Below are 17,131 nucleotides of genomic sequence, written 5' to 3' on the forward strand. Positions count from 1 at the left end.
AAATGATAACCCTCACTTCTGGGATTAAATACAGAAATAAAATTTGAAAAACAAAATTATGAACGATGCGAGACTCGTACCCGCGACCTCTCGCGTTCCGTGCGAGTGCTCTTCCTACTGAGCCAACCGTTCGAGTGACGTATCGATGATGAAATCTTGTATGCTTTGTTAAACACTCAGGTTAAATTATGCATGTATTATACATATAAACCTTCCTCTTGAATCACTATCTATTAGAAAAAACCGCATCAAAATCAATTGCGTGATTATAAAGATTTAAGCATATTTCTGTCGTGAAGCAGTAATGTGTAAGCCACCAAGGCACCAAAAATATGCTAACTGCGGGCAACGGTAGTAATAAAAACAAACAAAGTATTCCCATAAAAACGTTTTATTCAACAATACCAAAAACATCATTACTATAAAAATAACTTTATTAAAAATCGGATCTCAAAATATATTTACTTAATATTATTATTATAGGTATAAAAATATGCTTTTCTAATCTCTTTCTGTCAAAAACAGAATTAACAAATATAATATAATTATTACAATATATCTGTGCTTTAACATTTACATTTTACAACTCCGTATACAGAGAATGACACATTAGTAAATAAATATATATAATTCTACATCGTCTATTCCCCCTTTTTCTTAAATTAAAGTACCTATATTGCACGAATTCAGATTCTTTCACAAAATTTTATATTTTTGGTAGGTGCAGAAAAGCTATAAGTTCCATGGACTTAGAATATACAAGTGACCAATTATATTTGACAATGTCTGGATTAAGCTAGCAAGCATGGCTAACAGTTTACGACTTGTCAATCAAAAACGGTAACAGTCACTGAAGTTTCGCAGAGGTGCAGCCTGCTGTTGTCAATACTATGTCATCACCCTAACAGTTGGTAGACATAACATGCATTTAAGTGCTGGGTTTTGTTTGAAATATGCCTTTGTGTGTGTTTAGTTACTGATTTCATCAACCAGAGAAACACTAAGCCTGTATTTAGTGCTCGACCGACGGTCAGCCCTGACGTCGGTCGAGTGTAGCTATATCTATGAAAATACATGAACGCGTTCAGTACAGCGCTGATGAATTGCTACGCGCGTAGAGCTACGTCGCGCTGACGAGAACCGTCGGTCGAGCTCGTCGGTCCGACGTACGTCTATGTACGTACGTAGCGAGTTCAGTGCCGCGCTGACCGAGCGATCGACCCTATCGTCATCAAAGATATCATGTTCTGGCAATTTCGAATAATATACTATATAAATATTTTCTTCAATTTGACGATCTATAATAATTGGGTAAACATGATATCTTCTCCGTCATTCATTCCTTAATCGTTTGCGTTAAGTATTATGCACATATTAAAAAGGTTAAAAATTACGCGCAATCAAGTTTGCTGTCAGCTGAGCACTAAACGCAACATGGTTAGCGCGTATGGAACTCTCGATGACCGACGGTCACTAGATGCAGCCTTAAAAGTTAAGAAGTTAGCTTTCACCACAAAGCTCAATATATTACCTAACTTTAAAACACAACCGACAATTACCAGTATTTTATTGTCAATTCTGTAGGAGAAATTTAAATTTGTTATACCATATACGATTTGGCCTATGGAGTTACGTCCCATAAATATTAATTTAAATATTAATAAATTTTAACTATTTTAACTTTATCTCGTTTCGTTGGCTTTACTTTTGATGATTAATTGCGTTTTAACGAACCCAAGATACACAGCCATCTCCATATTAGTAATTATACCACTTATATCCCAAAAAAATCTAAATACCTACCTAAAATTTAATTTAAAGTCTTATTTAGTTGCCTTACCTTTTAATGGAATGATTCACCATTAGTAATAGATTAATTATCTAAAAATATATATAGCAAAATATTTTATAAGTAAAAAAAATACCTATTCAAATTCATTGATTAATTATTAATCTTGCTAATTTAAAAAACACTATATATCCAAAGCACACTGGAATACGATAATATGTCTTAAAGAAAAAAAACTCTTATTTTAGACAAACTGAAGAGTTGGTCTTTCTAAAAATTGGATTCGTCTACATCATCTTTTTTTCGGAACAAGCATAGCATGTGCATGGTGTTTACTAATTTGGTGCTTTGGTGAAAATAATGAAACACCAGGTCACATTGTAAGCTAGGTGCCAGGATCAAGGAAGAAAGAACTCCCAAAACCTCCTCCATAGTCGGTCTAAAGTGAAGTATACACCGACGGGTTTGGTTCGCGCCCGGTGATCAGTAACAGAATTAACTTGTACTGAATTGATTTCATACCTGAAGTAACTTTTGTAATGTCAGATACATAAACAAAAAGAATAATCGAAGAAATTCACAAGCACCATTCACTTGACAAATTACTGTCTTAACACAATTCTGACTTTTAAAATCAAAGCAAACCGATTAAATTCCTCCTCTTCTGCAATGGCAGTAACAACTAATTTCCAGTAAAAATACAGACATTGGTCGCTTTACCAAGAGTTAAAGAGCTAGAAGGCGATTGAAAATTTTGTGTGGATATTGTTCAGTCTAGACTAAAGCTAGTATCTACAACTTGGCAGCATTATTCTTTTGCACAATCTTATTGAGAATAATGTGGGCCTCTTCATAATATGGACTGAAATGTTGTCTCACTTTTATCCACCAGGCTGCTATATTTTTGTATTTTAATGCCGGATCAAAGCCTGACATCCCTGTAAAACAAAAATTTTATATTAAGTAATCTGTCTAACTATTAATAATCTCATTGTTAGAATTTTCTTGTATAAAAGTAATGTGTCAACAAACCAATAAATATAGATATTATTTAAATACTACACAATCACATAATGGTGGCCCTAACTGTCATGGTCCTTATAATAAACTTCTATTTAACTGACCCTGTGCAGGGCCTGCATGGTGGCAGAGGAAACTGCTGTACATGTACTTCTGCATTGTCCAGGTGTAACAACTTACCAGGCTCAACATTATGGTACCCCCTTTCTGGAGGAACTGGGGTGGCAGGGATAACAAATATTATCCCACAAAATAGGCGCACAGTCGTCTACTTGCGGAAATTAGTCTGATTATAAAAATACCATAGGACCGAAGAGGATGGGAGGACAAACTTAAAATTACCCTAGGTCCTCTTTGGCTGAGTGATTGTAGATAGGAAGTAGTGGAAGAAGGAGCCCTATACCATGGGGGATTATCAGTGGGAGGTTCCTTTGCACAGGATGCCGGCTAGATTATGGGTACCACAACTTCGCGTATTTCTGCCGTGAAGCAGTAATGTGTAAGGAAACATTATTGTGTTTCAGTCGGGTGTTAAGGGTACCGTATCTAGTGAAATTATTGGGCAAATGAGATTTAACCACTTATCTCTCAAGAAGACGAGCACAACTGTAGTGCCAATCAGAATTTTTTGGATTATTCAAGAATCCTGAGCGGCACTGTATTGTAATGGGCAGAGCGTATGAATTACCATCAGCGGAACATCCTGCTCGTTTTTTCCCTTATTGTCATAAAAAATAAGACACACCGAACAAAAAGACTTATAAAATGGAAGGCCTCCTCGTAAAGATCTCCACAGGGATGTTGCCTGAGCTGCCCTCATCCAATGCATTCCAGCGATCTTAATAAGATCGTCGGTCCATCTTGTGGGTGGCCTACTACTATAATCCGCTAGAACTCAAAGGAATCCTCTATTGATGTCGCATTAAGCTATTTTATAAGCAAAATATGCCTTATTTATTCATTCAGCCTTATTGTATGATATAATATGCCAGAGAATTTAGTTTAAATTAGAAAGTTCAAATATTTGTTGCGAAAAGCCTTACTTGGCTGCTCCAGCTCACATGCAGCTAACAGGTCTGCAACGGTAATTCTGTCACCGGCAACAAAGTCACTATGCCCTAGCCATTTAGTATCAAACTCCTCAAGAGCAGAAATCATGTTCCGCTCATATCTTTGCAGTCTTTTTGGATCAGTAGGCTGTCCGGTCATTAATGGTTCCAAATTCTGTAACAAAAAGAGATATTGCAGACAGACATAGAATATACTAGCTTATAGTCAACCTTACAGCCTGATAATGTGACCAACTTTGATTATCCGTGTGTGTTAGCTAGTGGTTTTATAGCTCTTTACTAGTGGGAGGCTCATTTGCATAGGATGCCGGCTAGACTATGAGTATTGATTGATCTCCGCTGCACTTCAACTAGATACTGCAGGAATAGTCGCAAAGTGCGGCAACTTATACTATGATCTAGAACAATGTGTGAATGAAATATGAAATGAAAAAATTATTGATGGTTGACTAATTATTATCTTCAGGAATAATGTAATTGTTTTAAATTTAATTAGGTGATTGTTAGTGTTTTATTGTTGAAATATATCGAAATTACTTTAAGACGCCATCTTGGCAAGAGTCTGGGTTAGGTTAGGTTTGAACATAAATATTTATGTGCCCCATATGATAAATGTAATAAAATATGTATAAAAAGTGGATTAAAAGAGTATACTAGGGGGTCAGGGGATACCCCCCCCCCCCCCCTTCCCCAATTCAGGGTGCATGGATAATTTTTTTTACCACATATTATCAAAACAAGATTATTAAGAAAGCCAACAGCTAGTTGTACATACATTAAAATAATTAACAAACATAATTTATTTGAGCTAATAATAGGCTTCATTACAACATTATAGGCTATTGTTAGTGTATTTCACTGGGCCCACCCAATGTTATAGTAGTTAGTCCTTAAGGCGACACTAAATGCCTGCGACCTTGAGCGATATGAGTTCACGGCTGCCGGCCCGCCATCTATGTAACAAAGCCAATATTTTCAAAATTCTTGGGTGGAAAACAGTTTATATGCTTACAATCCTCGTTATTCACTACTAATCTGAATAAATAAACCTACACAAAAAAGTACAAGCTATAAGAATAACTTTTCTGAGAGAAGTACCAAAAAAATGTGTCACGCCATGCCAAAAAACTTGTTTAACTTCAAAGAATTACATATAAGACTTAAGAATATGTGTAACAGGATTAAGTAGTGTTCATAGCTCGAAATGCTATACTTTCACCACAAAACTTGTCTAAAAACACCATTTTGCGTGTTTTCTGCTTACTCTTCGCCTTAATCAGCCATGCTGACATATACATGTATAATTAAAGGTTGTATGTAAGTTTCCTCATGTATCATGTGTTTTTCTTCACTGCTTTAAAACATTACACATTATGAATTTGAAAATTTTGTTTATGTAATGTGGGACTGAACCGGTGCCTTCCCAATGAAAGGCAATTCAAGAATCAAATTTTATATTTTAATAACTTCCATCTATATATATAAAAATGAAATGCTGTTCGTTAGTCTTGCTAAAACTCGAGAACCGCTGGACCGATTTGGCTTTTGATGTTGAATTTTTTGTGGAAGTCCAGGGAAGGTTTAAAAGGTGAATAAATATGAAAGTGTTCGGAATTAAATAGAAACAACAATTTTGTTTTTCCTTTGATGTGTCCCCCGTCGTTCAGAAATCAGAAATAGTTTAAAATGAATAATTAATTAAAAATTTTATATATTTCCAACGCGGATTTATGCGGAGGAACCGCAAGTAAAATATAAACTTAATTTTAGCTCAAATAAATTTTGAAAACAAAATTTTTATGAACGATAAATCTTAAGTTTTGTTATAAGAAATAAAGATTTTTATAAGTACTACGTGCTTAGCCATGTGTGTACGTGGACAATGTCGCGAGTATCAGCTAGTCTAAAATAATAATAATAAATAAAAATATAAATATATGAATATATATAATATAATATAATAATATATATGGAAAGAGCTCAAAGATCACTTCTCAAGGTCATGTACTTCAAACCTTTAAGATTTCCAACTGATTCACTCTATTTGACTTGTAATCTTTTGACAATTAGGAAACTTTATGTTCTTAACATCATTTCAGCCGTCCACAAGTCACTTCCGCTAGATCACGCCAAATTGATCAGTAGAAGAAATGATAAAGTAGCAGATACCATTTCTGTTCGCACTACTTTTGCTGAACGACAGTTTAGCTATCAATCAGTGTTCTTATATAATAAAATAAATCGTGTCATAAATATATATCCTATGACATTACATCTATACAGAAAAGCTTTAAATAATTGGCTAACTTGTCTTGCTTATGATGAAGTGGAAAATCTTCTGATTAGACTGACATGATAAACACACGCATTGCATAGATGGACCCAATCAAAGGTCCAATTCAAACCCATATCCACACACTCACTCACTCACTCACACACACATCCACACACACACACACACACACACACACACACACACACACACACACACACACACACACACACACACACACACACACACACACACACACAATTAATTGTAAATTGTAAAATTTGGTTTCTCATCATTTCTGTTTATTTTTATATTGTTTACTAAATAAAAAGGTAGCTGCTAAGGAAGTTGCGAGATATTCCCAATACAAGTGTCCTAAGACAACTTACTGGGAAGTCTATAATATAAATAAACGAAATTTATTATATTATTATTTAATTAACGAGAATAGTAATGATACCTTAAAAGGGATAAATTAAATGCAAGACAGCCATCAGCTAATTACCTTGACTCTAAAAAACATACTTGTATGCAATCTTAGTCCAATATGTTGCCAAGCCATAAACTCATCTAGTCGGGCTTGAGCTTTGCTCTCTTTTGGACTTATTGTCTCTGGTATCAGATTTTCTCTTGCCAGATACTTTACAATGGCAACACTGAAAATAGAAAATTGTTATTATCTGTATATTTTTATAATTAAATTAAATAAGTTCACCAATATATTTATATTTCATTTATAGTACCTAATGCCACCTTTATTAAATTATATACAGTTACGTACAGATTATACTATGATTTAATATTTATTATTATTACAATTATTTATTTATTTTATTACACTACTTACTTTGATACCTACGCAAATTAATTTGCAATGGGAAGACTAAAAGAACTTTCTACATCAAATGTCATGAGGGGCTGCTGAAAACCAGTGTTGTGTTAGTGTCTTCTGCAGTGACACAACAATATACAGAGTCAGCTCCTTTTAGCAGGGAATCACGCTCACACTGTTATTTTTATTTATTAAAATTATTTATTTTTTTATTATATTTGTCACGTTATTTTATTTAGTATTTTAAGATTTAATTAATATTGTAAATTATTGCTTTTTGTGTGAGGGTTTTTTATTGCTAATAAAGTGTGTTTCTGTTCTATTCTTATTGTGAAAAAATTATATTCCTAACATAACACGTTTTTAAGATTATAATTATAAACCGTAGATTCATAAACATTCGTCTCACAGAACGTGCAAAACACAAATTTGTTTCTCCTGTTTCGAGTGAAAGAGATGAGCTGAGCTCTTAAGTACCTTCCTAGAACGTTTGACTGTTAGTGTAATGAGTGACCTTGACTCGCAGTGACATCTAATTTGCAAGTTATAGACCTTTGACTTTCATTTCATCTTCCAATTCAGAAAATGAAGAAACACCAGGTACATCTTTCCATTCTATGTTATCTTGCTTTCTACCACTCATAGGGACGGTACTGGTGCTGCTTCTGGTAAGCCAGACATTATCAAGTTTTACAATTCAACTAAAGGTGTATAGATATGTTTGACCAAATGTGTGGAAGTATGTCTTGTAGCAGAAAAATGCAAAGATGGCCATTATGTTACTTTTACGGCATACTCAATATGGCAATAATAAACTCATGTCATTTACGTACAATAGTGTAAAACAAGGGCGAAATCCAACAAGCTGACGAGGTTTTGTAAAGAATATTTCAGGAAAGATGACCGAAATGTTACAGAAAACGCATGAAATGCCAACTTTGAAGAGATGCCTAAAAAGGAAATTTGCCGATGTTTTAGGTGAAACGCAATAAACCTGTCATTTAAATATAGTCATCTGTGAGACTAATGTTTATAATTAATGTAACTCTTAGATATGATTATGAATCAAGGTGCATCTAGACTACTGGAGGTTTGCTGTCATCTCAGCAAACTTCACCCGTTCTTGTGCCAATCAAAACAAGTTTTATGCTTTGTTAATACTGGTCCAAACCTGAATACTGCAGAGCCATAACTTTATTCTATGTTCAATTATTGTTGAAGGCAAATCCTTATACTCTTCCAAAATCTATTAATATAGAAATTACTCATTATTATTATACAAATTGTTTATTTCACTATTCTATCCTCTCTGATTAACTACAGCCCCACATTCAAAGTATTTATTTCATAATACTAGATTATAAGCACTGTCTCATTTTAATTATTTGGGAATATTATAATTTAGGAAGTTTGTAATAACAAAGTAAAAATCATACAAAAACAAAGTAATGGATGCTGGTTTACCTTTCAGTTAGAGTGAAATCATTGTGGACAATTACTGGCACCTTTTTCAGTCTATTTACGGCTGCATACTCATCAGTAAAATGCTCACCTGCAATATATTAATCAATATGATAATACAAATCACAATAACCGTTATAATTTATTATATGAAATAAAACCATATTTACTAAGTACCTTTTCGTAAATCTACTAGCTTAGGTTCGAAATCAATTTTTGCATATTTTAACAAAATATACAAAGCTCTGGAAGGCTGAGACATCAGGTCAAAGTACAATTTTAAAGTCATATTGCTGATTGCTGTGTAGTGTAAACTGTGAAGAGTGATCAAGGCTATAGAAGTATAGAACAAACCTATAGAACATAAGAATAGAAAGTATTAGGTAAATTATCATATTACAATTCAATATTATGTAAATAATATCAGATACAACTATTATAATTAAAGGGTCAGTAACTAACCTTTACAAAAACAAAAAGTTTTCTTTGATGGATAAAATTATTGTATTAATAGAGATTTAATATTTTGCGTTACACTTATGCCAAATCAAAACAAAGATTTATTATTACTAAAATAATTTGTTTCGTATCTATTAAAAATTAATATTCATTAAAAAAATAGTCGAGTTCGGACTTCGGATAGGTACTGAGTACTGTTATGTGATAACTGACTAATGGTAATGACGTCTCTCTTATCTCTAGTATATAAATTACAAATATAGTGTATTATCTATGCTGATTGCTTACATCTGACCATAGAACACTTTTACTCTAACGAGTCTGACGAGTGACTACTGATAACCAGCCTAGTCGGACTACTGAATACCAGCCTAGTCGCTACAGCCAACAGCCTAATTAATGCCTATAGAAATCTTAGGAAAAAAGGGATTCACTCGATTGTCATCTATTGACAGATGACGGATAGTAACTGAACGTAGTGTTTAAATTCTCTTTGCTAGTATCTTTTATCTTCTAGCGGATTGTTCTCGAGGACTGGGATAAAGGCATATATTCTGTCGGAGGGCGCAAAATTTGTAATCTCAGATATGCGGACGACACTACACTACTTGCCCAATCAAAGGAGGATATTGAAGAACTACTAACACGTTTGGAAATAACCAGCTTTGAATTCGGACTGACCATCAACAGAGTTAAAACCAAGATGATGATAGTAGACCGCGTAAATAACAACAGGGTAGAATTTCAACACATTGCCAACTGTGAGGTGGTACCAACCTACACCTATCTTGGTTCTACTATCTCCAATACCGAAGGTTGCGAGCTGGAAATCCGAAGGCGATGTGCTATAACCAGATCCGCGGTAGAGAAGCTCAATAAGATCTGGAAGGACAGAAGGATCACCAAAACCACCAAGGTTCGACTTATGAGGTGTCTTGTGTTTCCAATCTTCCTCTACGGGGCTGAAACCTGCTCCCCTAGACTTCAAGACCGCCGCAAAATTGATGCTACATGACTATGTAGGGATCCCTATATAGTCATATAGCATCAATTTTGCGGCTATTCCAATGGGGATAGGCTATGACTATATAGGGATTTACGTCGTGGGCACCTTTTGGATTGTGTAGGTTAGATGATATAAAGGGTGGAGCGTGTCCAACAATGTAAAAGAGTAGTCACAAATAAATACTCAAGCCCTTCAAATATTAATATGGTATGCGCCCCACTAATAACGGGAAAATATTAATCTGCTCAACGAAGGGGTAGAAAATAGGAAAAAAATCTTTTACATTTCTCACACTCGGAAAGTAATTTTGTTTTGATCTGACTATTCAAATCAAAATCAGTTTATTCACGTAGTCACGGAGATGACACTTATGAATGTCAAAAAAAAATAAAATATTTTTCTTATTGAATCTACCGCTTCTTCCTAAAGGGTTGAGCTAATGAGAAGAAGTAGCAAGAAACTCATTGCCACTCTTTTATATCAAGATTTTTTTGTAAAATGTAAAGTGATGCAACAAACACACTCAAACGTCAAATAGTCAATGTCAATATTGGGTGGAAAATGCTGCTTCCCTCCATATAGAGGGAAAAACTCATACAAATTACTTCCCACCAAGGGCCGGAATGAACTTTAAAAATAGAACTGCTGTCAGCTGTGAAGAGTTTTATGTAAAAAAAAAAACTAATTACAAAATGCTGCGGCCATGTGACTTTCTAAACAGCCAGTTTGAACTTAGCGCAAACTTCTTTGAGCGGAAAAAGCCGCAACAATTACGCGGTGAGTGCGGTGAGTTCCATATTTAAAATTTTAAAATTCGACATAAATTGTCCTAATTTGACAATTAATTTTAAATAGTACTAATAATATTATATATTATCAATAAATAGTTTAGATAAACAACTACTTTTATTTTCCTCATATTCGAAATAAAATAACACGGGTAAAAGAATCAATTTCTACTCGGACTATAACCGCCCTTGCTGCGCTCGGGCGTCTAAATACCTCGGGGATTGATTCTTTCGACCCTCGGTTAACAATCTACTATTACACCGCTCCTGGCCAAAAGGCTGACGATTTGGACGTGACCAATAGTTATGACCAATTTACGAAAATGCGAGAAAAATCGTGACCATGAAATACTCAAGCGCGTCAGATTATTCATACAGACGGTTCATCATGTCATCAGTGTCATCAGTAATTGTCATGCTGACACATAATGAATGCTCTAGAAGTCCTGTAATTATTTTGACAGTTGACAGTGTCATCTGTCAGACAGTCTAGACAGTTAGTTGACGCTTGAGGACGCTTGAAGACCACAGAGCAAGCAACCATCGGTTCGATACTGGTTACACCGAGAAAGTCGCAAATGAAAACGTATAATTCACAAAAAATTAAAAATTATAAAAATCATAGCGTACATTCGTATTGGGACAGCTTCAAGGTCACAGAATGGCTCAAGCGGAAGATCGGTGCCGGACATACATGATGTGTGTCAGCATATGCAGAGCTTGTGCCTATTTGCAGCTGATGTTTGAGCTTCTTTTATTTCTATTATGTTTAAGTCTCATTTTAATTTTAAGCTGTAATATATTTTGTTTTGGTAAGTTTACTTTTGTTAATTACACATTTTTTAGCTGCAAATTAAATATTTTATTATTATTATTATTATAATATGACAATTGTGTGGACCTTAACTTGATAGTTTGAAACTTTGTGACTTACTGATTTGCTTACATAAGCAATGCTCAAATTGTTAGGTTATTGAAATACACACTTTACTGCATATAATGAACTTACCTTACCTCAATTTGACGCGCTCAAGTTGTTCAAAGGATCGATTTTTTTACTAGATCGGCTGCTCTAGACGTTGGACCCTATATACAGGACTCAGGTATGTTGGGAGTACTTCACAAGGTGCTGGTTTGTCCCTCTTATGTTATACGCACTCGAATAAATCCCAAAATCCCCGCTCGGGCTCCTCTACTATAATGCTTGGCACATGGTTTGTTTATGTTATAACTTATTAACAATTAAGAAAGGCTAATGACAATTGATTACTTGACGTTCTCAAATTTCGTTACGTTAACGGAATACAATTGGATCCCTATATAATCACGTTGGAGACGACTCCTGAAGATCCCTTGGACGGCTTTCCGAACCAACAATTCCATCTTAAAAGAACTGAAGATAAAAGAAAGGCTATCGTCAACTGTGCAACTACGAATTCTGAAGTTCTTTGGTCACATCTCCAAAAATGAAGGATCGATTGAGCGGTTGATAGTGCAGGGGAAGGTGGAGGGGAAAAGAGCGAGAGGACGCTCACCCACACGATGGACGGACCTTATCAAAACAGTGACCCAGACACCTATTGTGGAGTGCTCCCGCAATGCTGCAAACCGTCAAAAGTGGAGGAGCATCGCGAGGGAGGCAGTGCGACCCATAACTGTGGAGACCAACGGCGACTAATGTTGCGTCATCTTGGCAACCACGACCACTCTGACAACAGTGAACGATTGAGAAGAAGTATCTTTTAAAAAACGGAGATAGTTCAAATCCACTACGTTTTATGCAACTGTTCGCTTTCAAACTTAGCCGTATTATCCTTCGTCGCCAATCGCCAGACTGCTAAAGTGTTAACTATTTCAAACTTTTGTCAAATTACGGCACGTTCCATACTAAACAAAGAAGATGTAAATACTGCGTATAAGAGGCGCGACTGCCTTAGTAAAAATTTAAATTTACTTTAGTACTGCTGTGCTCACAGAACAGAAAAAACTAGTAGAAGTGGCATCATGTCATTTTACTACGGAAACCTATGTCGCCAAACTCACACATTAATCTATTAAATATGTAATACACACACTTTATTCCGGCTTTATGATAGGTCTAAATTCAAAATTACGAAAAGACATAACTACAAATTTATTCACGTCAAATTCGAACTTAATACAATTCCGCTAATCTCAGATATCTTAGAGTGAATGTGCCTCAGAACGTTTTCTTAAATTGAGAAAAATAACATATAAAAACTTGAAGTAATAGGAACTCTATAACCATAGATTTGACTTCTGTCAAAATACCTGGTGTTGTACAAAAATGAATACAATTATTGAAGAATACATTTTTTTTTTTGTAAACATATAGATAGGTTATTGAAAACTAGAAAAGATTTAATCAGGGTAGATAAAGTATATTACCGATAAAGTACGTCGTAGGCTAAAATAATGATAGGCCAATATTTTTTCTTAGGTATAGTTTTATTTAAAAGGATGGACTATATAGCTCAATTAAAAACCAACCAAAAACCAAGACAGCATACACGAAGTCTTAGAAAGTTACACAATCAATATTATATTTACCTGGGAAGCAATTCATGCAAAATAAATAGTTTTTTTTATAAGTATTCATCGTTATTCTGTATAAACCCAAGGGGCCAATAAGACATGAGATTTTATAAACCATACTGCTTCCATACAAAAAGAAAGAAAATTTCCAAAACAAGCAGTAACGATTGATTAATAAAAGGAGTATTAATAATATTGTTAGTCTTATGATATATGATATTTTATAATATGATGTAAATTTATGCTACAATGATGGCAAACATTCCCAGAATTCATGGTTTTCAATCTATGTTTTACAATTCTATCACGTATTTCCTCTACTCTATGATGTGATGCATTTACTAGTGGGAGGCTCCTTTGCACCGGATGCCGGCTAGATTATGCGTACCACAACGGCGGCTATTTCTGCCGTGAAGCTCGAAACACAGTAATGTGTAAACATTACTGTGTTTCGACCTGAAGGGCGCCGTAGCTAGTGAAGTTACTGGGCAAATGAGACTTGACATCTTATGTCTCAAGGTGACGAGCGCATTTGTAGTGCCGCTTAGAATTTTTGGGTTTTTCAACAATCAGTACAAGTAATGTGCAGGGCATATCAATTACCATCAGCTGAACGTCCTGCTCGTCTCGTCCTTTATATTAATTAAATAAAATGTGATGAGGTTTTTCTTCTATGCCAAATATTAAAATTTAAAATAAAAAAATTGTTTGTCTATATTTAAAGATTAACGCTTATTTAGTTAACTGGAATTTTACACATATTTGTTAAATAATTATAGGTGTACCTAAGAGACAATTGAAACTATTAATTTGAATTCATCGTAGTCTCTCTTGTACACAATTACCACAACCATATGCTTACTTACACCCTTATCGCATGATGCATGGAAAAGAGCAAACCTTGAATACAATTTATAAAGATGAAATTTATTTCGATAAAATTTTATCGATATGTACATGCATGCACTTGTTGAGTAGCAAGATATTTTAATTGTTTACATTCATTATTCTAACTTAAGTTACATCTGTAGCTGTACCTACAACGAATAACATCAATTAATACAAATGTCTAATAACTTGTAACGTAATACCTTCGTAGCATTATAGATCGTAGAAATATTAATCGTGCATATTAACTGTAATAAGCGTATGCCGAAAGATTCGTTCTTAAAAGAACATTTTATTTTATATACCGTAATATTATCTCTTATAAGAACCATTTCATAATACTGTACATGAAGTCATAGAATCATGCAGATCACCAGTAGTCATCTCATCGAAGTACAAGCATCGTCACGTTCTCTCGAAGACCGCAGATATACTCACGTGATCAGCTCCGCGTTACACAACCTCACAGCAAGGCCGAGCGTACTCTACTAAGGCGTCGCAGGGTCGATCACTATTCATTCAGTTTTAATCAATGAGCGACAGAGTGGGTGCTCAATGCACATTGACGTCGGATGATCGAGGATCGACGCGAGCTTACACAAGCGTGCGCTCGCTGGCCGGTTTACTGAGATAGCATTAGTTTTAGAGCGAGATAGAACACATAATTAATTATAGAATTCTCAATTCTTATTGAATGAAACGTTTAACTATTGGTCAAAATGTAAGCTTTAGTATTGGTGTGTATTTTCTAAACTTGTTAATATTTTTAAGTAACAATTGTAATTGGTTAACTAGTTTTAAGGATTTTGTACATATATCATGTAACTGAAGTAAAATATATCTTCCAATTATTTCTCACAGTCTTCATACTACTCAAGCAGTTGTTTTATTTAATCTCCAAACGCTCAGTCTCTAAACATCGGTAAATGAATCATACGTCGTAATGTTATAGTTCAATTTTAATTGTATATTTTTCACAACTCATAGAATTATTAATTGAAAATAAATCGGAAAATTATAATTACCGATGATAGGAAATCCCTTTCTTGGACATATTTTTAATGCGGCTATGATTTTTACAGTCATAAATGGCACGATAATTATTGACGATATGATTTTTTCAAAAGATAATTATGCTTCACTTGACATTAAACGACTGGTCTCACTTGAGCCTCGAGTAGGTACATTTGTACACAATAGTGGCGACAGGGTAACGCCCACATGCCACTTCGACTAGTTTTTTCTGTTTTGTGGCTGTGCTGACTACTTTGAAAATGAAAATGAATGACTATTGACAATGAATATTTTTACTCCACTCGACTCTCACAGACAAAATATGACATATCACAGACAAAGACATTAGCAGAAGCTTAACCGTTGCACTAAATATTGGTAATAGTCAGAAGAGATCAAAAGAACAGCTATTCTTTTTATTATTCATTATTTCGAGTACGGATAAGGTGAGCTACCTTCGATAAGTTTATCGGGACAGAAAAGTCAACGATAGTTACAATTTTTATCTCAAGTAAGAGATAGACTGAATATTGGGAACGGCCGTAAGTTAGTACTAGTAGTAGTTACCTTCTCGAACTGATCGTGAACTGACAAAGGATATTTACAGAACTAAAAAACTGAACAGATCATGACGCCAACCTTCATCGTTGCAGCTATTGATCCCGACCACAAATTGCTATTCCTGTATAATTTATTCCACTTTTTTTTTCTTACGAATTTGCTATTAATATTTAAAATGAAAATATTTTTAATCAGCATTATTACATATTAAAAACTCCTAATCGCAGGGTATAAATGTTCCGTTCTACGTACTTATGCCACGAATACAGAAACCATGAATATGGAATGGTTTTTCATACGACTGACGATTGACGTTCCTAGGTGACAAAATAAAGAACTGTTTTTGAAGGCCTAGTGAACAATAATAAGCATTATTGTATTTTGTGTAATGTGAACGGCTTACAAGAATGTGAACACTTAGGTACATACTAGTGCTATTTACACATTATCACGGAAGTATCGTTACGTAGTGATAATTGATACTTATTTACATCGCAAATATGTAAAAGCTAATATTTTTCAGCTTTCCCGTACACGAGATAATGAAAGAGAATTGGCACAATTGGTAGCAAGAGAGAGATTTGTAGAAATTTAGAAACCAAACAAGCATATTTATATTTAAGCAGTAAAGGATTTTTTTTTTTGATTTAACCATCTTAAAATTTGACAAAACTGCTGTCTGCTTACACTACATATACCAAAAAGATACCCTGGAAAAGATATCTAAGTCCAAAAGACAAATAATAAATTTGAGTATTAGTTTCCCCCATTAAAGGATACCTCAACTTATTAAGCCCAAATCCCTTAAGAAAGTAAAGAAGTAACAAATACAAACACATGCTAATAAATAATCATAACTTTCCCCTTTATAATATGAGTGTGATTTTTGATTAAAAACGTAAAAAAACCGCTGACTGAAGAGGTCTTGATCGGAAAATAGGGACAGACTGACGAACGAAAAATTTATAGCAACCCTCTTTTCGTATGTTCTTAAAAAAATACCTAACTGCTACTACACTGATGTCATGATTAATACAAAATACGCAGCTGAAGCTAAAATAGGGTTTACATTGCTGCCTATTGACATTTGTGCCATGTGCCATATTTAGGCTTTGATTTTGTATGAGGTGCGTTGTCTATCCCCCTTATTCATAATGGTCCGCTTACTTACTCCGCTTAGGAGTGTTTTTTCTCATTCTGACTTAGGTCAATAGAAGACAGAGTGAGAATTAGCAATGCTTTAAGTTAGCAGACTATTATGAATAAGGGGGTATATGTATAGAACGTCATTGTTTGAACCCGAAATAAAACAGCAACGTGAATGGGTGTTTGAAAATGAGAACAGGCCAATAAATGTTAGGCAGGCGAGAAACGTTGGTAAAATAATGATCGCATTATTTTTCTCAGCTACGGGT

At 34.5% G+C, this 17,131-nt stretch overlaps 1 protein-coding gene across 2 annotated transcripts; it reads right to left on the bottom strand.

The window, feature by feature from the left end:
• Positions 1-373: 373 nt before the first annotated feature.
• On the bottom strand, positions 374-9,181 carry LOC126979648 (glutathione S-transferase theta-1-like). Of its 2 annotated transcripts, none has more exons than XM_050829105.1 (6): positions 8,907-9,181; positions 8,622-8,758; positions 8,448-8,535; positions 6,657-6,807; positions 3,853-4,033; positions 374-2,727 (listed from the first exon to the last, which is right to left on the bottom strand). In XM_050829105.1, exons 2-6 carry the CDS (start codon positions 8,731-8,733, stop codon positions 2,582-2,584), a joined length of 678 nt encoding a protein of 225 aa, XP_050685062.1. In that variant the 5' UTR covers positions 8,734-8,758; positions 8,907-9,181; the 3' UTR covers positions 374-2,581. The 2 variants fall into 2 exon arrangements, with proteins under 2 accessions (XP_050685062.1, XP_050685061.1); XM_050829104.1 differs by having other exon boundaries at positions 8,622-8,798; positions 8,907-9,178.
• Between the last annotated feature and the right edge of the window lie 7,950 nt (positions 9,182-17,131).

This window comes from Leptidea sinapis, chromosome 3 (assembly GCF_905404315.1).
Source record: "Leptidea sinapis chromosome 3, ilLepSina1.1, whole genome shotgun sequence".
In the NCBI taxonomy this organism is placed as follows: domain Eukaryota; kingdom Metazoa; phylum Arthropoda; class Insecta; order Lepidoptera; family Pieridae; genus Leptidea; species Leptidea sinapis.